Source organism: Poecilia formosa, unplaced genomic scaffold, assembly GCF_000485575.1.
Source record: "Poecilia formosa unplaced genomic scaffold, Poecilia_formosa-5.1.2 Scaffold371, whole genome shotgun sequence".
In the NCBI taxonomy this organism is placed as follows: Eukaryota; Metazoa; Chordata; class Actinopteri; order Cyprinodontiformes; family Poeciliidae; genus Poecilia; species Poecilia formosa.
The window spans coordinates 214,966-241,581 of record NW_006800310.1 but is presented as its reverse complement, the minus strand read 5'-3'; the positions used below and the strand labels follow the sequence as shown (position 1 = coordinate 241,581).

The 26,616-nt window shown below is 39.3% G+C and overlaps 1 protein-coding gene across 5 annotated transcripts; it reads left to right on the top strand.

The window, feature by feature from the left end:
• The first annotated feature begins 1,245 nt into the window (after positions 1–1,245).
• Positions 1,246–25,150, top strand: upf2 (UPF2 regulator of nonsense mediated mRNA decay). Of its 5 annotated transcripts, none has more exons than XM_007575173.2 (21): positions 1,246–1,346; positions 2,571–2,939; positions 3,789–4,568; positions 6,432–6,592; positions 7,369–7,560; positions 8,071–8,217; positions 8,898–9,001; positions 9,096–9,181; positions 9,260–9,368; positions 9,996–10,109; positions 10,191–10,307; positions 11,394–11,783; positions 13,178–13,453; positions 14,133–14,316; positions 17,840–17,988; positions 18,264–18,368; positions 18,440–18,538; positions 18,624–18,797; positions 20,310–20,451; positions 21,106–21,226; positions 21,320–21,598. In XM_007575173.2, exons 2-21 carry the CDS (start codon positions 2,572–2,574, stop codon positions 21,423–21,425), a joined length of 3,924 nt encoding a protein of 1,307 aa, XP_007575235.1. In that variant the 5' UTR covers positions 1,246–1,346; position 2,571; the 3' UTR covers positions 21,426–21,598. The 5 variants fall into 5 exon arrangements, with proteins under 5 accessions (XP_007575235.1, XP_016517878.1, XP_007575236.1 ...); XM_016662392.1 differs by lacking the exon at positions 21,320–21,598 and adding an exon at positions 22,870–25,150 and having other exon boundaries at positions 1,254–1,350; XM_007575174.2 differs by lacking the exon at positions 21,320–21,598 and adding an exon at positions 22,867–25,150 and having other exon boundaries at positions 1,254–1,350.
• The last annotated feature ends 1,466 nt before the right edge of the window (positions 25,151–26,616 follow it).

Here is a 26,616-nt window from a genome sequence, read left to right as displayed (position 1 = left end):
GTATCATGCTACAGGGCAGCACAAAATGGACGGAAAGAATAAAGATGGTGGGCTACCTCCACATTTTTTGACTTCACCTCAAATCAGCAGCTAGATGTTTGAAACTGGGACTCAGTTTGGTGAATCAGGAAACCAAACAAAACTTTACCTGCAGGAATCAGTTTTAGCTGATAACTCACTTTTTTCTTGGCTGAATTTAGCCTCAGACATTTCAGCGATGCAGTTTTTTCCTTGAATGGATTCATTTCAGTTTTATTTTTACAGCAAAAAATAATCATGCTTTCATTGTCGTTCAATTTTTTCTTACCGATTTCTTTATTTTATTAATTTAGTCTGGCTTATTATTTTATGTTTGTAGTTTAATTACATTCTGCAGTAGATTTATTTTTTATTCGTTGTCTTTTTGTTTATGTTTTATTGTTTTAACATGGAATAAATTGAGTTGTAATAAATCGGGTTGTAATGTGAGAAATTGCAATATTCTGCAATAAACTGCTGAAATTATGCTGTAATTTCCTCTTGAGTTTTTAACTTCTGTACTTTGAGTACATCTCAAATTAATTTTCATTTTAATTAATAAATGGTAAGAGAAAACCTTTATTTCAGGTCTTTTTAAGAATTGATATGATAAAACATATTTGTGGTCCTGAAATTAGATTTTTTTTTCCTTTACATATTAATATGTCAAAAACATAAATCAAAGATAAACTGAGTACAGAAAGTATTTTTTCAAATGATGATTTCATTAGGTGAAGAAAAGTTATGCAGCACACCAGTGACTCAAAATAAAGACACAAAATTAAGGTTTTGTTGTGACCAAGTTAAAGTTTAGATTTGAATCTGATTCTGATGTTGTGTGATCTTTTCTATTTTACAATTATTTAAAAAATAAAAAAGCAAAAAAACATTTTAAAAGATGTAAGTAATGTCAACTATTTAAAAGTAGTAATAACTATAAAAAAATAATAGTTAATATATATTAAATGCGATAAAAAGGGTAATATAAAGTTTTAAATTATTTATTTTATTCCTTAGTGGGAGTGTTTGAGGAGAGAAATTGCTGGTTATAAAGTTTTATATTAGCCGCTTAGCATACAACTACAGGCGACCTTAAAAATTCCAGTTGACACAATTTAAATTTGCCAAATATATGATAAAGTAAAACATACATATATTAAAAATAAATTTGTATTTATATAGACCAATTATTTTTGCTGCCACAAAATTACCCATGTTTGTTTTATTTACTATATTTTTAATCGGGCAAAACGTATAGTACCAATATAACAGGGTCCTTCTTCGGTTAACTTGGAAACCATTCACCGATGTTTGTTTTGGAGTCATCCGTAGGTAAAATTCATCTTTTTACAACCACATTTCCACCGATTTGTGCCTATATCTGTTATTTTACGCTGTATGTTACTTACAGTCAACATTGCCACAGCTTAATGCGCATTCCCGGGGTGTATAGACGTCTGTTTATGTCGGTTCATACAATGCGTTAGCTAATGCTAATGCTAACTTATGAATTTCTAAACACATTTTAACGCTACAGCTTGTTAGTAGCACCCTGAAATGAAAGCACATCGACGAGTTTAGCTGTTAAGAGCTGAAGGAACTTGTATTTTTTCAGTAAACGTGTCAGCTAAGGTCTGTGGTTAAAAGGCGGTTCGTTGGTTTGATTTCCGACTCTTCCTCACGATGCAAGCAAATGGTTTTGTCGTTAAATTAGGTTTTGAAATAACTATTTTAAAAAAATCCCTGACTTGTTACAGCTCCTACGGTTTAAATTACTTTTTTGCGTGGTAATAGTTGGTAGTTTGAAGAAATGGTGCAGCAACATTCCAGGTCTATATTATGAAGTTGAATTGAACAGAACCGTGTGGAGTTAAAATCAAATTTTTGTCTTTAAAACTGGTAACTTGTAGATTTTTTATTTTATTTTATTTTTTTATTTTTTTACAAAATAAGGAATAACTTCTTTTGCGCAGGGATTTTTAGAAGTTGTTTTAATCAGCTGTTACATGTTAGTGTGTCAGATTGCCACAAAAATGACTTATTATATTAAAGTGTAAAATTCATCTGCTCTGCATCAAATTCAGAAATACTTTATGAATCTCAAAGGGAAATTAAATGTTTTTGAGACTCATTAATTAGAATCTTTTAGAAAGGTTTTGTATATGGTGAATTATTCTTGAAGAAAAGTCATAATAAGTTAAATATTCACAATCGTTATTGGCTTTTTGAACAGTTTTATGTTTTTCATACCAATGAAGTAAAGCCCAAACATCCAGTTTGTATCTGGTTTAATTTAAGTTATCTGGTATGTTTTGACAGCACCTTAAGTTTAAGGATATTTTCCTTTTTGATTAATAAACAGTTCTCTAAAAAGGTTCAGCTCTGAAATTGGTATAAAAGCAGTGTCATTTATTAGGATTTTACTTTTTAATGACTTCAACAGATAGAAAAGTTGCTGATTTTAAGCTTCAGTTTAGTTTATGCTTCATGGTTTTTAAGGAATCTGAACAGTTTTCTATTTTGTTGAAGTTTTTGTTGTTCTCCATCCTCAGTATGCCTGCTGAGAGCAAGCCCTCAGTAAACATGGATGAAAAAGACGTCAACTCCTTCAGCAACAAAGAAAAAGAGAAGGACAAAGAGGATGAACGGAGGGCGGCATCTGCTAGAGACAAGGCTAAAGAAGAGGCGAAAGCCAGCAGTAAAAAGGATGCAGGCAAGGAGGAGAAGAAAAAGCGCTTAGAGGAGGAAAAGAAGAAGAAGGAGGAAAAGGAGCGAAAGAAGAAAGAGGAGGAAAAGCAGAAAGCGGAGGAGGATCAGAAGAAGAAAGAGGAGGAGGAGAAGAAGCAACAGGAGGAGCTGCAGAAGAAGCTCGAAGAAGATGAGGCCAAACGGCAGCGTGAGGAAGAGGCAGCGCTGCTCAAGTGAGTCATGAGTAACTTCATAATGAAGAAGAAACCGAGTGATGAGGTCAAGTTAAGTTTGGATTAATCCAGTTCATTAAGAAGATTTCATTGAGAGATTCTGGCTTTTATTTATCCAGTTTAGGAATTAAGCATAACGCAAATAGAAGCTGCTAATTTTATTATATCAACGAGTCACAAAACAGTTAAATTTTTGTTAGATGCATTTAGATCAAATCCATTAATTCTAAAATCAAAATAATGTCAGACTTTCAAATGTAAACATAAATATAACATGATTCTCCGTGTTTGGAACCAGAAGACATGAGAGGTCTGGAAGGTTGATGCAACAGCAGCAGATCTTTAATTTATAAATTAATTATACTATTAATTTATAAATTAATAGTATTTTAAAATCTAAAAGGTTTAAAATAAAAACCAGTATTTTTGTCTAGTTTCTAATCCAAATGTGTTGGAACACTTGAAATAAGACAAAACGAACTTACTAGTAACTTTTCAACAAGATGCAGGAGCTTAAGTCAATAATTCCTGAATATTGATGAAAAACTGCTTGTTCATTTGCCAGATTATTTTACTTACAACAAGATATTTTCCCCATGTTTGTCGTAAAATAATCTGCAGGTGGAACTAGAACTTTTTCATCAATATTACAAAATTATTGACTTAAAACAAGCTCCTTTATATCGCTGAAAAGTTACTTGTGAATTAGTTTTGTTGTATTTTCAGTGTAATAAGATATGTGCACTACAAACTAGACCATAAATACTTGTTAAGATTTTGTGTTTTTTCAGTGTAAAGAAAAACCCAGAACTACTCAAACCCTGGTCCACCGTTGTCTCTCGTCTCCAGGGAAAAGGAGGAGGGCCACCAGCTGCACCAGGAGGCCTGGGAACGGCATCAGGGCCGGAAGGAGCTCCGCAGCCGGAACCAGAACGCCCAGGAGGCCCGACCCGAGGAGGCCTTCTTCAGCCGCCTGGACTCCAGCCTGAAGAAGAACACGGCCTTCGTCAAGAAGCTGCGCACGCTGACGGAGCAGCAGCGCGATGCGCTCTCCAACGACTTCGCCTCGCTCAACCTCAGCAAGTACATCGGCGAGGCGGTGAGCTCGCTGGTGGAGGCCAAGCTGAAGATCTCCGACGTGGGCTGCGCCGTGCACCTGTGCTCCCTGTTCCACCAGCGCTACGCTGAGTTCGCGCCGCTGCTGCTGCAGGCCTGGAAGAAACACTTCGAGGCCAGGAAGGAGGACAAGGCGCCCAATGTGAGCAAGCTCCGCACCGACCTGCGCTTCATCGCCGAGCTCACCATCGTCGGCCTGTTCACCGACAGGGAGGGGCTGTCGCTGATCTACGAGCAGCTGAAGAACATCATCGGGACGGACCGCGAGACGCACACACACGTGTCGGTGGTGATCAGCTTCTGCAAGCACTGCGGCGACGACATCGCCGGTCTGGTGCCGCGCAGGGTGAAGTTGGCGGCGGAGAAGTTCGGCCTGGCGTTCCCGCCGAGTGAGATCATCAGCACCGAGAAGCAGCAGCCGTTCCAGAACCTGCTGAGGGAATACTTCACCTCCCTGACCAAACACCTGAAGAAGGACCACCGGGAACTGCAGAACATCGAGAGGCAGAACCGGTCAGATCAATCAATCGATCAATCTGTCAAGTTTATTTGTATAGCACATTTCAGCAACACCGCAGTTCAAAGGACTTTACATAATAAAAAAGACAAAAACGTTAAAAGAGTAATAAAAACAACACACAGACATCAATTGTGAAACTACAAACATTTAATCTTATCAAATACTATCGTTAAAATCATCAATACACATAAAATATCTTGATCAATGTTCAATTTATTACGGTTCCAAAGCAACTTAGCTGGTGGGTTTCTAGTCTAAATTTAAAGGAACTCAGTGTTTCGGCTGTTTTGCAGTTTTCTGGAAGTTTGTTCCAGATTTGTGGAGCATAGAAGCTGAATGCTGCTTCTCCATGTTTGGTTCAGACCAGAACCAGAACCTGAGAGGTCTGGAAGGTTGATCCAGCAGCAGCAGATCTTTAATCCAGCCATCCGGGGGCAGCAGCTTCAGAAGGGAGACCCAGACTTCCCTCCCCAGCCACTCCTTCCAGCTCCTCCAGGAACCCCAAGGTGTTCCCAGGCCAGCTGAGAGACATCGTCCCTCCAGCGTGTCCTGGGTCTCCCCTCCTTCCAGTGGGACATGAACTCCTCACCAGTGAGGCGTCCAGGAGGCATCCTGACCAGATGTCTGAGCCTCAACTGGCTCCTCTCGACGTGGAGGAGCAGCAGCTCTACTCTGAGTCCCTCCCGGATGACCGAGCTTCTCTCTCTAAGGGAGAGCCCAGCCACCCTGCGGAGGAAACCCAGTTCGGCCGCTTGTATGTGTGATCTCGTTCTTTCGTTCATGACCCAAAGCTCATGACCATAGATGAGGGTGGGAACCTCAAATCAAGAGCTTCGCTTTTTGACTCAGCTCTCTCTTCACCACGACGGACCGGTACAGCGCCCGCTTTACAGCAGACGCTGCGCCAATCCGCCTGTCGATCTCCCGCTCTCTTCTTCCCTCATTTGTGAACAAGATCCCCAGATCCTTAAACTCCTCCACTTGAGGCAGGACGACCCCCCTGACCCGGAGAAGGCACTCTACCCTTTTCCAGCTCAAGACCATGGCCTCGGATTTGGAGGCACTGAGCCTCATCCCGGCCGCTTCGCACTCAGCCGCGAACCGCTCCAGTGAGAGCTGCAGATCACGATCTGATGAAGCCAACAGGACCACATCATCCGCAAAAAGCAGAGATGTGATCCTAAGGCCACCAAAACGGATCCACTCAACACCTCGGCTGGTCAGAGATTCTGTCCATGAAAGTAATGAACAGAATCGGTGACAATGGGCAGCCCTGGCGGAGTCCAACTCTCACCGGAAACGAGCCTGACTTACTGCCGGCAATGCGGACCAGACTCTGACACCGGTCGTACAAGGACTTGACAGCCCGTATCAAAGGGCCCAGTACCTCATACTCCCGGAGAACCCCCCAAAAGGTCCCCATAGGGACACAGTCCAATGCCTTCTCCAAGTCCACAACACATGTAGACTGGTTGGGCGAACTCCCAGAACCCTCCAGGACCCTGCTGAGGGTGTAGAGCTGGTCCAGTGTTCCACGACCAGGACGAAAACCACACTGCTCTTCCTGAATCTGAGGTTCGACAATCTGACGGTCCGATCAGTGATTTATAAACTACCAGCAGGATTTAAAGTCTCTTCTCTCAGTGAAGGACTGTAGAGTGGGGTGATGTAGACGTTTTCTCTCATTTTCAGTTCACTATGAGATGACTTTCTATTATTTAAACGCTATCAGAATTATAAATGAGCTCCTCAACTCAAGGAAAGTTGACAGAAAATGGAAAAGTAAATTAATTTTCCTGTAAAATGTATTTTTAAGCACTTTGACCTGAGCTGAGGTGTTCTGCTGTTGGTTTCAGGCGGATCTTGCATTCCAAAGGCGAGCTGAGTGAGGATCGCCACAAGCAGTACGAGGAGTTCGCCACGTCTTACCAGAAACTGCTGGCCAACACGCAGACACTGGCCGACCTGCTGGACGAAAACATGCCGGAGCTGCCGCAGGACAAGACTGTGCAGGAAGGTGAGCGAGCGGCCAGCAGGGGGCCGGCCAGCAGGGGGCCGGCCAGCAGGGGGTGGCTCAGCAGGGGGCGGCCCAGCAGGGGGCGGCCCTCAGCTGCATCAGATCAAATTACAGGAAACTAGTAATTAGTTACTAATTACTGATTACTTCCCCAAAAAAGTTATCCAGTTACTATACTGATAACTTATTGTCAAAATTGATTATTTACTTTAATAATCACTTTAGCTACTTGACAAAAAAAAAAAAAACATAATCCACAACCTGAACAATACACGTTTGAGCCAAATTCTATTTTTTATTCATATTCCATAATATGAAATTTAATAAAATGAAACAGTCTCTGTTTTAAAGGTGATCTATTACTGTGCTTCATAGGATGATACGTTTATGGAGCTCAGGCTGGGGTTGCTAGGTAACGGGGTGGAATTCTGCTGGAGTTGCTAGGTAACGGGGTGAAATTCTGCTGGGGTTGCTAGGTAACGGGGTGGAATTCTGCTGGGGTTGCTAGGTAACAAGGCAGAGTCCGTGGAATGTGACTTAACAATCAGGATGTTTCTGAAACGGCTCATTTTCCAGACACCAAAAACCTGTAACTCATTGGGCAAAAAAAGGCAGTTTATTAAAATTTTTGGGGAGGGTTTTTAAGCGCTTGGTCTGTTTTTCAGAGGCAGTGGAGACCCTAATGAAAGTATAAAGATGCAAATTTTGCATGAAACTATCCTTTTCTGGATAATTTGGTTGGATGAAGCCCTGGCATCAGCTGTTTTCTCCCTCAGAGCACGGCCCCGGCATCGACATCTTCACCCCCGGGAAACCCGGAGAGTACGAACTGGAAGGCGGCATCTGGGAGGACGAAGATGCGCGAAACTTCTACGAAAACCTGATCGACCTGAAGGCTTTCGTTCCTGCCATCCTGTTCAAGGACAACGAGAAGAGCGGCCTGAGCAAAGACAAGGACGACGCCAAAGGTACGTTTATCACTATTCTGTGCTTTCTGAGTTTGATTTGTTTATTACGAAGTATTGCTAGTCTTGAGAAAAATTTCTGGACACTATGAGTAAAAACTTATAAACTTTTATTAAAATGTTCCTAAGTTTCATATCGAAAGAAACTTATTTGAAAAAAGTTATTTTGTAATTGTCATTCAAGTGATTTATTTTCTTTTTGATCTTTAAAAACAGAAATTTCCACATAACTTTATATTTTGGTCCATCTGATAATACAGTTTTTAAATATTAGATTAATCAGTAACTCAGTATTTGAGTAGAATTTACCAAATACATTTTTACTCTTGAGTAATTTCTTTTTACTTTTACTGGAGTATAATTTACTTTACTTGAGGCCGAGATTTGTAGGCGAACCAGATCAGATCAGGATTCACACCTCACCAAAACAAACTGGACTTCCTGGACAAGCGGACTGGAGTCGGGTTGAGCGGCTCAGTGGGGCCGGTGTGAGTGATGCACTGTTGTCCTCAGATGGCAGAGAAGGGAAAGACGTGAGCGCCACAGAAGAGCTGGAGCTGGAGCTGGAGGCGCTGGACATCGCAGACGAGCCTCTGGAGCTGGAGGGAGGAGACGAGGTGGAGAACGAGGAGCTGGCCAAGAAGCTGCTGGATGAGCAAGGTGGGAACTGACTGACTCTAATCTGACATTTTCCTCCACGATTCAGCTGAAAAACACGTCTAAGGTGGAAATAATAACATAATCTGACTAAACCGAAGTATTTTACAGATTATTAGTTGCTCTTTTTTATATTTTTGCTCGTCCTGCTATTTAAATGTCCCTTTTTTAATCTTATATTATCGTTTATGGCAATAATTTATTGTGACAATTTATCTATCGGATCCCTGATTTGTTTCTAGAACTGCAACTAACGATTATTTTATTAATCAATTACTCTGACGATTAATCTGATAAAATTTTGAACATTCTTCAGTTTTTCATCCGTTTTATACAATATTAAAAATACATTACGGTGCAAATAAACTAATTCTCTTCCATTTTTATATAGGAAAATAAACATTTTCCTATATAAAAATGGAAACACCTGCAGCCAAAAAAACATTTAACATGTGAAAAGTTCTTCTGCTTTTGCTTGACTTAACATGAGAACAACGTATTTATTCATTAGATTAACTGATTAATAACAGGATGCAAAAGGTGATTAATATAATAATAGTATTTTGAATAAAAGATGGAAATGAAGTCTGATTATTAATGCCGATTTCACTGCATTTTTTTCTTTTATTGGCAGGTTTTTAGCTAATTTAGATTTTAGACGTTATTGTCGTCTTTTTGTGCAGAGCAAGAAGACGAGGAGGCCAGCACCGGGTCGCACCTGAAGCTGATCGTGGACGCCTTCATTCAGCAGCTTCCTAACTGTGTCAACAGAGACCTGATAGACAAGGTGAGTTAATCTGAGGTTCAAACCTCAGATTAACTCATATTAACTCTGCTGCAGCTCCAAACAGTAGGTAAACGGCTGATCTGGACTCTTTCAGGCCGCCATGGACTTCTGCATGAACATGAACACCAAGTCCAACCGGAGGAAATTGGTCCGGGCCCTGTTCACCGTCCCCAGGCAGAGGTGAGGTTCATACCAGGAGTCGCCACACAGAGGCGCTGTCACACCGTGTTTTTGTTTGGTGACCAGCTGATGTTTCAGGTTGGATCTTCTGCCTTTCTACTCTCGCCTGGTGGCGACGCTGCATCCCTGCATGTCAGACGTAGCCGAGGATCTTTGCTCCATGCTGAAGGGAGACTTCAGGTTCCATGTGGGTCGTTTTTCCATCATTACACCTTTAAATTCACTGCAAATACAGAGAGAAATACATGTTTCTGCAGATCTCAGTATTAATTAAGCCTTTCAGGGTTTATTCAGCTGCTTGAAACACTTGAAAATGATTAAATGTTTGTATTTCCATGGTTTGGCTTCATTTCTGTGTGAAGTCGTTGAACGTACTCTATAATCAAACTGCACAGTTTGATAATAAAGTGCAATCTAACATTTGATTAAAAGCCTAAAGTAGAGAAATGTTTTTTGTAGTTTAAACCAAATGTTTTTGTTAGAATTGCCTAAATTATTTTGCTGAAATCCAGAAAAATTATTGATTAATCTGATTAATTGTTACAGCGCTACATATTTCCTTATGTCTTGCATTAACATTTCCAAATGTATGAAACTCTCTTGTGCATTAAAAGCATTAATATAAACAATCAATTAATCTCAATTGTAGTTCTGGGAAAGTTTGAAAACTTCCCTGGAAATGCTTGAAAGGTTCTTGAGTTTTACTGTGGGCAAAGTGTAAAACCCTACAATTTATTTAAATATAGAAAAACCCAAAAAACATAAAATAACATTTGAAAATATTTGCTTTAGTAAATGTTTGTTCCTTTTTTAGATCCGTAAGAAGGACCAGATCAACATCGAGACCAAAAACAAAACGGTGCGATTCATCGGAGAACTTTCCAAGTTCAAGATGTTCTCAAAGACCGACACGCTGCACTGCCTGAAGGCGAGTCTGGACCTCCGGACGTCCTCTGGTTTCCTCAGATGTTTGATGAAAAGGTCCGTAAACGTTTCCTGTGCCCAACAGATGCTGCTGTCTGATTTCACCCACCACCACATCGAGATGGCCTGCACACTGCTGGAGACCTGCGGCCGCTTCCTGTTCCGCTCGCCCGACTCTCACCTGCGGACCAGCGTCCTGCTGGTCAGTCCGCTCCCTGGAGCCCCAACGTTTCTGACTTTATGAGCACAAAAACCAGACGACGGATTAAATCTTGAATCTGTAGCAAATGTGCACAAAACTTTCAGCATTGCACAAAAAACATTTTGCGATTGTGATGTTTCTATTACATAAGAAACAATTAAAATCATGTGAATAAGTTTATTCATGCGATAAGTAATTAAGCACGCCACCGTATCATCCTCCAACTACTTCCTGTTTTCTTCGTCGTTTCTGCCAGTAGTAACATCCTGTTGTTGATCATGTGATGCAGAAAAAGTGTTTTTATTGCAGTTTTGCAAAATAAACCAATTTTGACTCAAAAAAAGCCATTTAATCCAGAAGGTTTTATCGAAAGGTTTTTCTTCTCATTAAGCATTTTCTTTCCTGAAATGTTAAATTGTTCATCTACATGGAAACACAGCCAATGTTTGTTTTTTAATGTTTTCATGTTTGGGAAAGTTTCTAAAGATTTTCTCTCTCTTTTTTTAAAACAAAGCTTAGAATAAGGTTGAAACTTTATAATTTAAAAATGTTCCAACATGACTTCAAATTCTCACACACTGACTAATTTAATGGGACTCCTGGTATTTCAATTAGGGCTTCAGCGTCTGATTCTGCATATATTTTATTTAACCACTTATGTCTTTTTACAAAATATTAGAAATACAGTAAATGCATATAAACAAGCAATTAAGCTTCTTTTTTAAAATAAGAAATTAAACTCTAGGTAGACATTTTTTGAAGGACTATTTTGTTTAAGGAGTCTTAATAATTCATTTGTTGTTTCTGTTTTGGATATTTAAAATGTTTTCTAGTTTCAGAGTAAAATGTTAGAATTTAAAGTTTGTTGATCTTTGTGAATTTGTTCTTGCATTTTTATGTCATTATTTCCATTATATTACTTGAAAATGGTCTCAAAACAGCAACTTTATCGTTTAACGTCTGGGACAATTTATCCTCCAGCAAAATTAGCAAATTCTTTAAAATGTTACAAATGAAAAACAGTAAAAGTGTTTTTTAATAAGTAATTTCAGCAGATATTCAGCTCAGATTGTCTCTGCTCTGCAGGAACAAATGATGCGTAAAAAGCAGGCGCAGCACCTGGACGCGCGCTACGTCACCATGGTGGAGAACGCCTACTACTACTGCAACCCGCCGCCCATCGAGAAGGCCGTGAAGAAGAAGCGGCCGCCGCTGCAGGAGTACATCAGGAAGCTGCTGTACAAGGACCTGTCCAAGGTCACCACGGAGAAGGTGCTTCGGCAGATGCGCAAGCTGCCGTGGCAGGAGCCCGAGGTGAAGGGCTACCTGATCTGCTGCATGATCAACATCTGGAACGTCAAGTACAACAGCATCCACTGCGTGGCCAACCTGCTGGCCGGCCTGGTGGCGTACCAGGAGGACGTGGGCATCCACGTGGTGGACGGCGTCCTGGAGGACATCCGGCTCGGCATGGAGGTACGCTCACACCAAACTCTGCTAAGATGGTCATGAAACTCCAAAAAGTTTTGGGAAAAACAATCACCTTTAGCTGTATCTCTGCTTTCACTTGATTATGTTTTTGTTATGAAGTATTTCTGCTCTTACTGGAGAAAAATTTCTGAGTAAAGTTTTCTCTTAATTTCAACTCTGAATATGTTCTTTCAGTTAATGGTGTTTCTTTGAGTCTGTACACTCTAGTTAATGATTAATTAATTGCTAAATTGATGATTATTTCAATAACGGGTTAATCACAATTAATCCGATTAATCGTTTCAGCCCCACATGTTCTTCTATTAACATTTCTAATGTATTAAAATGTCTCCTGTGCATTAAAAAGCATCGATAGACGTGTAAAAACAGAAACTATTCCAAGTTTCCTTTGCTGTTGCAAAACAGAAAATTTGAATCCTGAGTTTCACCTGGAATGTTTGAGCTGCACAAGCAGAGCCGTCTGCACATTACTGCACACATTCAGCATCCACCCTGTGGCACCGATGGAAACACTGGGCCTTTTGTCCAGGCTGGTTGACAGTAACTACAGTATGTTAACTGTGATTTTAGACCAAAGCCCAAAGGATTTGTGAAATGATCCCAGTGGGAAATCTGCTGGACATTAGTTAGATTTCAGTAAAATCTTTTCACTTCTTTATTTTCTGTTGGATTCAAAAACCTGCTGCACATTTCTTATGTGTCAGAGTAAAAAAGTTGTATCTGTGAAAATCAGAACCGGTATTTCAGACCTCAGATACAACCAGAAGTTAGAATCTGTCAGAATAATCCAGCTTGCATCTTTTTCTGACATGTTACTGAGCTGCAGTGACTCAGATCCTACATCAGCCTTTCTGCTTGATTTAACATCAACACAGTGCAGGGCTGATCTGGAGATTAGTTTTAGAGTAACTGACTCACAAGGTGCTTAAGAGGAGATTTCTTTACTGAATCTGAAGCTAAAATTTCAACTTACGGAGTTGTGGGTAGAAAATATTAAGTTTTTTAAATCTTGAAAGCAAAATGTTATGTTTTTTTTTTTTAAATTACTTCTGAGTGTCTTTCTCTTTCAATTGAGCCTTTACACTTCAGTTAATGATTAATCGATTACTAAATTAGTTGATGATTATTTCAGCAATTGATTAATCACGATTAAGCCGATTAATCATTTTAATTCCTAACGGCATATTTTCATAGTATTTCCTATATTCTGCCTTCTGAAAGTGAAACGTATCTCACTGAAACTACTGGAGTATTTTGACATCAGATGGAAATAAAAGGATGGAAATGAAGTCAAACCTTCAACGTTCCGGTAAACAATGTGGCTTCCCCACAGCATGGGGTTTGCTGCCACCACAGCCTTGATGGTTTGCTGTTTCCAGGTCAACCAGCCCAAGTTCAACCAGCGGCGGATCAGCAGCGCCAAGTTCCTGGGTGAGCTCTACAACTACCGCATGGTGGAGTCGGCCGTGGTCTTCCGGACCCTCTTCTCCTTCATCTCCTTCGGGGTGAACCCGGACGGCAGCCCCAGCCCGCTGGACCCGCCGGAGCACCTGTTCCGCATCCGGCTCGTCTGCACGCTGCTCGACACCTGCGGCCAGTACTTCGACCGCGGCTCCAGCAAGAAGAAGCTCGACTGTTTCCTCATCTACTTCCAGGTCGGTTGCAGCGCCTCCCGCCGCTGACATGCTAACAGAACCACAGGGTTCAGACGGGGGCTGGAATCCTTCAGGATTTTGTGTTTTCAAGGTTTAGAAAGTGCTTGACTTCTGCATCAAGTCCTTGAAAGTGATTCATATTCAAATGGAGCAGTTTGATAATAAAGTTCAATCTCACACTTAGTTAAAAACGTCAGTTTGAAAACAAATGTTTTCATCCACTTTTTTCTCGCAGTCTGAAGTTGAATCAGAATAAACTTTTCTTGTTTTGGATCAGTGAGAATCACCCAAATTATTTCTATTTGATAAATGGAGAGAAAATCTCTGAGATTTTTTTCTAACTTTCTCTGTATTTATTTTTGTTTTATTTCACCAGAATTTATTTAATTCTTATGTACAATATTCTGTTTACACCTTTAATCTGAGGAGGAAGGTCTGGCACCTTTACATGATTTCATATGAATGGTCTCATTAATAATCGCTCAATAACTTATTGTCTTATATTTTATATCTCAGAAAATGTTTGTTAAACTCATCTGGAATCATTTTGCTATATTTTAGTGAACTTGTTCCTGCTGCAGAATGTAGAAAACAACCACAAACTAATTAATAACAGTTATAACTGATGTCATAGGATAAGAACCTTTCTGCAGGTTTAATGAGGTTTGTGTTTCTGCAGCGCTACATTTGGTGGAAGAAGAGCGTGGATGTTTGGACGAAGGACCACCCGTTCCCCATCGACATCGACTACATGATCAGCGACACGCTGGAGCTGCTGCGGCCCAAGATGCGGCTCAGCTGCTCGCTGGACGACGCCACCAGGCAGGTGGCCGACCTGGAGAGGGAAGTTCTCGTCAAACTGGGTGAGAATGAGTTTCCGGGCGACGCGGTTTGGCGCTGCTGCTGGTTTCTCTGGTTTCCTCCCAGCAGAGTCGCATTCCCTGCTGCGTAGGAGGAAACGCTTGCATACCAAACGCATGCGCTCACCTGACGATCCCGTCAGCACGCAGCATCTGGGATTAAATGTAATCACGTTTATGGATTATTTTATTCCAGCTGCGTCACCAAAACAGAAATTACTCATTGAAATTGATTTAATTGTTTTGTTTTCATCCGAGTAAGATGAGCTGGTCATCATTAGCTGCTATTTTTAGACTCAGTGAAGCAGATTTCAGTAAAAAAACAAGTTCAACGCAGCAGAGCAACATTTTTAAACGAGAGAGATTCATGATCTGACCTGGCTGGAAAATCTGCATTCCCCTCACAGTGAAGGCGGAGTCTCACTGAGAACGTCATGAAAAGATGAAAAATGAAGGTTTATTGGTGTGAAATCTGGCCTCAGATGGGAATATTAACACCTCTGGAACCAGAGGTGGAATATTTACTTTACTTACAGAACTACAACTAACGATTACTTCACTAATCGATTGATTGACTATTAATCGATAAATCTGATTTTTTTTTTTTACATGGCACGTTTTGCTGATTTTTAATTTATCCACCTAATCCTATTTATACAATGTTAGAAATTAAAAAACACTTCAGACAAATGATTCAGTTTCTTGTACAAATAATAAAATAAACCTTTTATTTCCCTAAAATAACAACATTCCTTTAGTGAATGATTATCTGCAGCTAAAAGAAACGATTCCAACATGTGAGAAGCTCAGCCCGTTCTGCTTGATTTACCATCAACACAGTGTCATCCGTTTTATTTTTTTAGATTAACAGACTCATTATACATTAATAAGATTTTTTTACAGAATTTAAATCTCTTGATGATTTCTGGGTAGATTTACAGACAAATAATTATTATTTTTTAATCCTAAATGCAAAATGTTGATATTCTTGTTTAATTACTTCTGAGTGTTTTGCTCTTACAGCTATTGGCAATTTTTTGAGTTAATTACTAAATTAGTTGATGTTTAATCACAATTAAGCCAGTTAATCATTTTGGCCCTCGTTACGTAGTTGATATTTGGTGAAATATTGTGACATAACTGGACTATAACTGATTTAATTAAACAAAATTAAACATATTATTTAAAATGCAGTTATAAATGCAGAAAGTTAGCACATCCTGTAGCCATTAGGCTGGAGTTTAGTGAGTTTACACAGTTGCTTGATGCATAAATTTTATAGCAAGATTTCTTTTCAACACTAATCAATTCACGAAACTCTTTACCCTTCAACAATCTGACCGTTTTATTCATTTTAGAAAATATTGAGTTTTAGTGAAACAAGAAAAAAAATTGTGAATTTTCTGCTGCATTTTTAAATTAGATTTCTGTAACCATCCACTTCTTCCAAATTGAACATTTTGTCCTTGTTGGCTAAAAGTTTGGACGCCCTGCTGTAGAAAGTCAACCTGGAAGCATCATGAGAGAAAGACGTCATCCAGAACTCAACCAGTCTGTCCTGCAGATTCACCTCCAGGTCAGACGGAGCAAAACAAACAAAAAACTCTGAAGTCAAAGGTTAAAGTTCATGACAGGATCATTTAAAATGAATGGCTTGTTTTGAAGGGTTGAAAGAGAAAGCCTCTCTACAAAACAAGATGGCTGCCAGCCTGCAGAAACAAGTGTATTCTGAATAACCAGTAGAGTGTGATGTTTTGGTATCTACTGTGTAAAACCCCAGGTCAGGATGAGGGTGTACTTTCTTTTTAGCGTGGCTGTATTTATAGAACGGCCTGGTCTTGCAGCCTGGTTTAGTTCCAGTCTGTCTGAGGTGAAAGGGAAGAAGGAAGCGATTCTGCAGCAGGTGTATCTGGCTCCGCAGCTCGATGACAGCATGAAAACTCTGCTTTGTTCCACAGTTTCAGTGTGTTGCACTGGAATGCAGAGAAAAATTTGAGCTCCACCCTCTGAGAAAGTGACTCAGGTGCATCAACCTGGAGTTAAATTAGCTCAGAGGAGGAAAAACTACGTCTAAATCAGTCCATAAATACTCCTGGCAGGGATGAAAACAATTAATCTACTTACGGTTAATGGCCTTTGACGGGAAAAAAAAAAGAAATGAAAGAAATTAAATTACGAAAATGAAGTTACAATTTTCTAATAAAGTTAATAAAATGTGAAAATAGTCGTACTATTACGAGAATGAAGTCATAATATTGCAACTTTATCCTCATAATTTTGACCTTTTTCTTGTATTATTTAGTTTTTTTCTCCTACGATTTTATTCTTATATTATCTCCACTTTATTCTCGGATTATTTTGACTTCTCATAGTTAATGTTTTGTTTAGCAGTATGGCCCTGGTTCTTCGTTGTTTTTGTCAATTTAATGGTTTACTAGATAAAATTAATTCCAATCGATTAACTAAAAACGTCCGTTTAGATATTATTTTATTGTTGTAGTTTGGCCGCCATCCAGCAGAGGGCGCCGCTGGTCATGAGCAAAACTGTTAATATAGAAACAAGATGGCGGAGAGATCTCTGAACTAGAAAGAGAAACGGCCAGAGTTTGTTGTGGAATCGAAAATGTACTTTCTGCGGTTCTGTTTTAAAACATAATACACACAATATGCTTGTTAAAGTTTCACCTTTAATAGCGGTCATTCAGCGAAGAAGCGTCAATTTCTTATTTATAGATGAAGGTGAGAATGTGACCGAAAGCTAACGGAGAAAAACTAACATGGTGGGAAAAAAAATGACGGTCGATTTTAAAGACTTTCGAGATTTAATTCACTTGTTACGAAGTTTTAGCATTCATTCAAGTCAACCACAGACGGTATTTCTTTACATATTTCATTCTTTATTTTTCTATTCGGCAACCTCAGAGATTTCTTTTTTAATAAGGTAATAAAACTGCAATTTTTGCCTGTATTTGACACAGCTGACATAAAATAATGTTAAATGTAACGGGGGGGGGGGTTTAGGTCAGTATATTATGAATAATTTAGCCTTTTGTGTTGTGGAGAGACGGTCGTCCCTCTTGATAAAACCAAAAACTTTTAAGAAATTGGCCGCCTATCAATTAACCGTTAATCAATCAACTTTAGATGAATTAATTCTTAAATTGATAACTTGCATCTCAAACTCTTGGAATTATTAGAAAAGATGCAAAAGTCAGACTTTTGAAAGATTTGTTGAAGTAACGGCGCCCCCTAAAGGAGGGTATGAGAAGTGAGGAAGGGTTTGCCGGTTTTTACCCTGTAACTTTCCACGCTGGTGCTGATGAGTGTTTTAGTGACATGAATGCTGTAGAGTAGAGAGTGATTGATGGACATTCCTCAGGCCTTCAGACACACCCGACCTGATCTGCAGCCTCAGATCAAGTCGTTACACCTTCCTTCTGTCAACATGTGAGCGGTTTAATTGCCTCCATGTTTAATGTGTTCATAACAGCAGTGTGTGTGTGTGTATATGTGTGTCTTACTGAAGGCATGGCCATGGAGAAGGACGGCCGCTCCAGCGCCATGAGTGAAGGCGAGCCGCTCGATGAGGAAGACGAGGATGAGGACGAAGAGGGAGCCGCTGACACAGAGGAGCAGTCGGGCAACGAGAGCGAGATGAACGAACAGGAAGAGGATGTGAGTCCGTTTGGTTGCTATGGTGACACGTCATTGTTTACATCACGCTACAGAGACGTGAGGCGGTTACGGAGTTTATATTTCCTCTTTTCTTTTTCTGTATTTTTTTTCTTTCTTCCTTTTGTCGCTGTTTTTCTTTTTTCTGCATTTCTTTGTATTTTCTTTCTTTCTGTTTTTCTTCCATTCTACCTGTCCTTTTCTGTCTTTCTTTTTGGATTTTCTCTTTTTATTTTATTTTCTTGTTCAGGTAACAATCAGGTTTTTTGTCTCCACAGGAAGGATCTGAGAACGAGGAAGAGGAGCGTGAGGAAGAGGAGGAGGAGAACACAGATTACCTGACCGACTCCAACAAGGAGAACGAGACGGACGAGGAGAACAATGTATTCATGTGATGGATCTGGTGGCGTCATGGTGGATGGTCTTTGTGTTAAATCGGGTTTCTTGTTGCCAGGAAGTGACGATCCGCGGCGGAGGACTGAAGCACGTCGCCTGCGCTGAGGACGAAGACTTCATCCAGGCTCTGGATAAGATGATGCTGGAGAACCTGCAGGTCTTCTCTCCTCCTGTCCTTCCTGTGGGATGTGGCGACTCTTCCTGCCTGCTGACTTTCCGCTTCCTGCTTCTGGTCTCTGCAGCAGCGCAGCGGCGAGGCGGTGAAGGTGCACCAGCTGGACGTGGCCATCCCGCTGCAGCTGAAGAGCCAGCTGAAGAAGGGCAGCTCCGGCCAGCAGTGCATGGGAGAGGGCGACTCGGACATCTCCGACACCATGCAGTTCGTCATGCTCACACGCAAAGGAAACAAGCAGCAGGTGAGGAAACGACGAGAAAAACCCTCAGAGGTTCGACTGATCTGGATCATAAAGATTCTTTTTATGATGATGATTCATTACTTTTTGTTTCAAATTCTAAAATTATCATTTATTTTGTTCATCTTTAACGTTTCCATCCAAACACAATGCGAAGCAAAACAAAAATCAAAACTCACACAGCAGGAGGCCTTCAGTAAGCAGGTGTGTTGGTTTAACAAGAGTTTCCTCAGATCAACACAAATTAACTGTATGGAAATGATGAGCAGCAGCATAACATGGAAAATCATTTATGACATTTATTTATTTATTTTTAGAAGTCATTAGAAAAAAAGTAAATATTTAGAATTTTTTTATATTTTATAAAATATGAACTGAAATATTTTTTTAAATACTTGATATTTCAGTCGTTTTTGACATTTTAGCTTTTTCGTTATATATTAACTATCACAACCATAAATCTTATTTCATGCACGTGTTTTATTTTAGCATTATATTCAAATGTGTTTTTATTTATTGATGCTTTCAGTGAAAAATCAGTGGAGAAAATTGTAAAATTAAATCCCAGAAATACGGACAGTTTTAAACATAATTTATTGGAATTTATCGTGGTAATTATTGGTAAAATTATTATTATAAAAAGATAAATGCCCACCCCAATGTGACATCATCAGCAAATAAATGTTAATAACTTGGATACATTGAATATATAATACAGTAAAAAACGTTTAGGACCGAGCAGTGAGCCTTGTGGGACTCCATCCTGACGGGTGATTTAAATGTTTTAGCAGCGTTGCTCTGCTGACGTCTCCAGTTAAATATCTTTGGGTTAAATCTCTCCGTCCGTCCTGCGGGGGAGAAACCTGCGGTTTGAGGGTCAGGGTGTGTCCGCCTCTGCCTGCCAGAGTCGCTCCGGTTAGCCGTCAGTGCGGCGTGAACACAGAGCTGCTTTGTGGTTTTCGGCGTGGAGGGGAAATGACGTTTGTTCCTGTGTAAACACTGTGTGAGTTTAGCTCTAACTGCAGCTCTGAGCTCCGTTTGTCCGCTCGTCTTCAGCCGCTGCTCGGCACTGAAGGAGTTCTTTCAGGGAGAATCTGGAGCTTCCAGCTCTGAATCGGTTTATTGTTGAGCTTTGAAGATTCTACTGGATGTGTTTCTGTTAGCATGAGGCTAGCAGTTTCCCTTTGATTCCAGTCTTTAAGCTAAGCTAACAGCTGGAGAAGGAGCATTGAGACTTCTGCATAATAAATTAAAATAAGCTCAATAAGTGATAATTTATCATTTTTCTGTTTTCTTTCTCTCTACCAAAAACTGGACAACAAAAGTCTTCAGTCTGGTGCTTCCATCTCAACTAGCCCTTTTTTTTTTTTTTTTGAAAGTTTAATTTTTCAAATATTTTGACTTTTGAAACTGAGATTTCCAAGTTTTATATAGAAAATTTCTGAGATTGTTCTGAACTTTATGAGTTTTATTGTCTTTTCTATCTGTAACCTAACTTCCTGTTTCTTGTGACAGTATAAGATCCTGAACGTCCCGTTGTCGTCCCACCTGGCGGCGAACCACTTCAACCAGCAGCAGGCGGAGCAGGAGGAGAGGATGAGGATGAAGAAACTCACCCTGGACATCAACGAGAGGCAGGAGCAGGAAGACTACCAGGGTACGCACATTGCTTTATTTAGCTATGCAGCATTAGCATCTGCTATTTCTTTATGTGACTAACAGTTTGGAATTAGCTTATGCTTTTTTTTGTTTAGCGGTTTATTATTGGCTTCTGTTACTTTTTGTGCATAGTTGTTTAGAGTTAGCTTGTGCTAATTGTTTGAATTTAGCAGTTTTGAGCTAGCTTCTGCTATTTTTTTGTGTGTTTAGCATTAGCATAGCTAAGACTCTTAGCTAAATGGATGGTTAGTGAACATAAGCAGCATTAGCATCTGCTATTTTTTTAAAATGTGTATAGCAGTTTAATGTTAGCTTCTGCTTTTTTATTTTGTGTTCAGGGTTAGCTTATGCTACGTTTTGTGTCTATCAACTTAGCATTAGCTTCTTTATTGTGTTGTGTGTAGCAACTTAGCATTAGCTTCTTTTATTGTGTTGTGTGTAGCAATTTAGCATTAGCTTCTTTATTGTGTTGTGTGTAGCAACTTAGCATTAGCGTGGCTAAGACACTTAAACAGATTAACATGGATTTATTTCCTGAAGCATGACCCAGTGCAGCTGAGAACATGAAGCTGGAGCCTGTCAGAGGAAAACCCAGAATCTTTTCTTCTTTCATTTCATCTTTATTTGTGTTTCATTCCTTCACGTTCCTCAGAGATGATGCAGTCGTTCGCCCAGCGTCCGGCTCCGGCCAACACCAACCGGGAGCGCCGGCCGCGCTACCAGCACCCGAAAGGCGCTCCTAACGCCGACCTCATCTTCAAAACCGGAGGAAGGTGAGACGTGGTCCAGAGCATCGAGGCGGCAAACGGAGAGAATGTTCCAGCTCCGGGTGTGATGTCTGAATCGCCTCCTGGTGTCTGTTTTAGCAGAGAGAAAAGGGCGAGAATTGAAAAGCATGAGGTCCAAGGCAGGCAGAGGGACAGAGACAGGAAAGCCAAGCAGCAGAGACAGCAGGGACAAGCTGTGGAATAAAACCTTGAACACCCAGAGACAGAGACTTAGATCGTTTTATATTTTCACATTTAGTTTTTTACGTTTCAGAGACTTTTTAAAATAAAAGCCAGTTCAGCAGCAACAAGCTGCATCTGTTGTGTGTTGGATTCACTGCAGCAGGATCCAATAAAACTGATCTGTTCTTTATCGGATTCCTCACTCATTATTTATTCTCCTCAGATTAGTTGGCGCTAGAAATTATTTATTTTAGCGCCAACTTCTGCTATTTTTTTGTTTATCAGTTTAGCGTAGCCTTAGTTTATTTAAGACTTTTCATTAATGGATTAATGATTAACGTGCCTAACTTTTTCGTCAGCCGTGTCCGACTGGCTACAGCTCCTTCCGACTTTATTGCAAACATATTTTCTCCGTAACAACCATGGCGGCCATTTTTAAAAAGACGATAAAAGATGATGAAAATATAGTTTTCAATTGTTCAAAATATGCATGCAATGGTTTGACTGTAAACACATTTGTCTAATTGCTGATTTTGTGTAAAAATAAATTTCCATGACAGCCATCATCATGAAAACTAAAAAAAAAGGCAAAACGAACGGTTCCTTGCGGCCCTTCTTGAAAATTTTCTGTCTTTTTGAAAAGTTGGTTATTTATTTTTTTTTTCCAAAAAAGCAAGCTCTTGAGCTGAAATATTTTATCTGTTGCAATTTATTAATCAACACAAACATCTCGGGGATTACAAAAAACAACCAAAGTAAAGGTCAGGATCATGTGACTCCAGGATAAGCTTCATAGCGGCTGCCGATGCCAGATCCTAAAGTCCATTAAATATTGATTCTCCAAAGACTCTAATCCTGGGAACAATAACGTCCCAAACTAATTTTAATTCCCAGTTACAGGAGCAGAAAATTAGAAGGTAAGTAACGTATAAATTCAGAAAAAATTACATCTAAGAAAAAAATCAAGTTGTTGCAATGGTCCAATCAAAGCCCAGATAGAGATTTGGAGAGGTAAATTTTTGTTTACAAAACTGTTACCTAAAACTAGCCAACAGTTAGCTACTCTTAGTTAATTAATAATTAACTAAAAAGTAACAAAAAGCTTAAACAGGGCTAACATAAATGACAAGAGCATAACGCTCAGTGGTCCCTCCAGGCCACTAGGGGGAGTCTAGAGCAGGTGACTTCTATCCCTATAAACGTGCTGCTGCTCTGTAATAATTTGTTCTAATCATGATTAATCTGATTAATTGCTTCAGCCATAAATTTGATTCTTTTTTAATTGTCTTGTTTCCATTAAGCTGTTTTATTTTCCTAATTCCATTTTGCGCGATGGAAACGCAGCTGTTTTTTCGAAATGTTTACATTTGAGTCGTGTTGAGAGAAAGCGAACGTTTGGACCGTATTTGGGAGACGAAACCGTTTCCTGCTCGCCTGCAGTAACTTCCTGCTCTGTCCTCCAGGAGACGCTGATGGGAGACGGCGCCGGGCCGAGCGAGCGAGCACCAGAGAGAGAGAGAGAGGGAGGGGCAAGCGAATCCCCCAGACGCCGGGTCGGACCAGAACCCCCCGGACCTGAACACACACTGTTAGCAAACCCCGGGAGGAGAGGTCAAAGGTCAGGCCTCAGAAAGGTGGCTCTCTTCCTTTTTTGCCTGTTGTCTGAAGAAAAACCCGGCAGCGGTCGGGTTTGGAGGACGGACCGGACGCGGCGGCGGAGCGGCGGTGTCACCGGGTTGAAGGAAAATAAACCGATTTATAGGAGAACACGTCTGCATCTTCTTCTTCTTCTACTGTTTCCTGTGTGCACGGATCCTGCTGTAAGACCGCCTGACTGATCGCCAGCGCAGGAACCTTTTAGTTTCCTGGCAAAACGAAGAAGATTTCCAGTTGAATCATGAAGCAGAAAAGATAAAAAAAATAAAACTCACCTTCCCGATGGTTTTAACCTGCTGATTATTCAGAGAATCGCTTCAGGCTTTATCTGCAGCCATTTTAATTCCTGTTTCTCCCATGATTTATTTCAGTTTTAAAGTATTTGTTTATTAAAATATTTGACAGTTTGCACATATTTGGGTTTTCTGCTTTTGTTAAAATGTGGCGCCTTCTGGCTCCATCATGATCCTCTGGAAGGTTTTAGTGGTTAAAAACTCTGATTTTTCCCTCTATTTGAATTTTCTGTGTTCAGTCAGACAATTTGCAGAAATGGTGGCTAACGGTTGGTTGAGCCCCGATTTCTGAAGTCTAGGGGACTATGGATGTTTTTTCATTTGGAATATTAATTTGATTCAATTTACTGATGGAAAGTTTATTTCCTTTAAAATGGTGCCACAAAGAGTCACCAGCTCCTCTCTGCTAAAGCCCAACAAATCAAAATGGTGCTGTAAAAGCAAAGGAGGTGGAATAGCAGATGGTATCCTGTGGAATGTCATCTCTGCTGAATGGATATTGAGCTATTAGCAGGTCATAACCAGGGCGATTAATACATTTTTATCAATACATAGATCAAATTTTTTGTTTTTTGTGATTTTTAATTTCTGGAAAATTATTCTTTCCATAGTTCAGTGATGTCAGCGCTCGCAGGGCGGCCATCTTGAATCTTAACTCACAGAACGGATGTTTGAAATAATCTGTCATTTGTAATTTCTTTTTAATTAAAGAAAGCAAGAAAATTTATTAAAATCAGATTTGGTAGGAAATGTTTTTTTGTTTTTTTTAAGTCATAACGCTCAGCCTGAGTCAGAGGCCTTTTCAGATTCACTGCAACACTGACAGCTACTGGAGCATCACCATCCAGAGCCTCTTAGACTTGGTTGATATGACTTATAATGGCTGTTTTGGATTAACTCTTTTTCAGAAAAGCTGAAAACAAACAAGCTAACATAAAAAAAAGTTTTTTGCTAAATTGAGGGAGTCATTTCAAATTTTGACGCTTCCGTTAAAGTGACACTTTAAAATTCACATTAAAGAAAACATTGATGGCCATTTTGTGACAAATGCTGGTTGAAGAATTTGATTAGTTTTGGTCTAAAATGATTTAAAATCCTGACAGATTTACATTTAAACTTAAATTTGCTTTAGATTCATCTTTCATTTTATTTCAATTTCAAGAAAATTAAAATTATTTCTGCTTTCTATAATCAACAGAAAATGATATATTGGTATCACAGCTGTTTTTTTTTTTTTACTTTTATTTTTTCCAGTTTTGTTTTTATAAACACGTTTTCTGTTTTCAGGAGTAAGCAAGAAAATTCAGCAGTTTGCATCTTCAAAACTCAGTTTTTCACCTTTTTGTGTATTTTAGTGACTTATGAATTAAATATGTAGAATTAAATCAGATCTTGACGACACAGCAGAAAAATCGCTTATAGAAATGTTTTCAAGTGCTTTTGTACGGATTTTAAACCGTAGATTGAACTCAAACGGATCTGGATGTTCCCTGAAGGACACCCAGGTGTACATATTTACCTTTGAGATTTCTCTTCCTCCTTTTGGACTAAAGTGTTACTGTGTGCCTGAGAGTCTTCCTCAGTGACGACCTTTGCTCTCTTGTTAGATTAATTTAATCTGTTCAAGCTTTAGATGGTTACATATAAACTGCTGCATGGAGCTTTTAATTTGTTTGCTGCTGTAAAAACTGGTAAATCTTCGCGTTTCTGTGCCTAGATTCAGGAATCTCTTCCCGCTGAAGTTTTGTGTCGCCGCTCATGATGAAGAAATTTCAGCACAATAAATCTGTGGAGGTGATGGATGTTGTTTTTCTGAGTTTTTCAGGGTGCGTCCTGTTTGTCGAGCTCTAATTACAAGGCAGCAGGAGAGTTTCCTCATTTTCTGCTGCCGCAAAGTTCAGCATGCAGAGAATAAAAGCTGCTGTGAAGGAAATGCTGCAGAAACGCAAAATCTAACCAAGATTTTAGTCTGGTTTCTAGAGCAAATATCTCATTACACTTGAAATAAAACTAATTTACCAACAACTTTTCAACAAGTTAAAAATGTTTTTAATTCCTTTTAATACCAATGAAAAAATGCTAGTTCAGCTGTCAGATTGTTTCCAGAATGGCATTAAAGTGAATTCGGATTGAAAAAATGAGTAAATTTCCACCAAAAACCTAAAAAAAATTCTAGAAAAGACAATGAAATTTCCAAGCTTCAAGTCAAAAATTTGAAAGAAAAAAAAATCAACAATTTTGAGAGTAAACTCAGAAATTTTAGAAAAAAATTTGTGGTGAGTTTCAAATGTCAAACATTTGTTAGTAAAAAAAAATCTGAAATTTTGTTGAAAGAAAACATGGAAATTTCTGAGTTTCAACGTCAAAAATTTGCAAGAAAACACTAAAATTTTAAGCCTATTGTCAGAAATCTTTTAGAAAAAACATTGACATTTCTGAGCCTCAAAAGTCAAAAATTTGTGACTTAAAATTGCAAATGTTTGATTTAACATCTGTGATTTCTTAATTTTTCTGGAAAACTTCTAAGATTATTCTCAAAATTACTTTTTTTTGTTGCAAATTTTCAACTTTTCAAACTCAAATTCCAAAGTTTTTTCTATTTTTCCATCAATATTAAAGAATATTGACTCAAAATAAGCCTCTATATCTTGCTGAAGTTACTTGTAAGTTAGTTTTGTCTTTTTCAAATCTACTAAGATATTTGCACAATAAACTAGACCAAATCTCTTCAGTCAGATGTGTTTTTGCAGTGAACGGTTGTAGAAGACTCCAGTTAAACTATTTTAAAGGTTTACTTTTTTCTCTGTTTTTCTGTTTGGTGCATCAAGTCGACCTGATTTGGTTTAAAATTGAAATCCTGGAAGCAGCAACTCTTTAAATTACGTTTCTGTACAGATCAGATCAAATTTTAATTCTTTCTAACTTTTCTTCAGCTCATTGAAGTTTGCAGATTTTGTCTTTTCTTCAGTTCTCTGAAGTGTTTCAATAAAGACGAGGTCTGGACTTTGACTGGGCCTTTATTTTCTGTTATTCTAAATTCTGAAACACTAAATTTCTCTAAGGGACTTTGAATTGCCTTCCCTCAACAATTCTTTCGATGCTTATTCCTGTTACTGGTGTATCTTTTTCTTCCACTTAACTTTCTATGAATATTCTTGGTGTGCAACTATTAGTCCAACATACAACTTTTTCACAATATTCTGATTTTGCGAGATAAAGATTTGGGTTTTTATTGTTTGCAAGCCACAAAGTTGCAAGAAATCA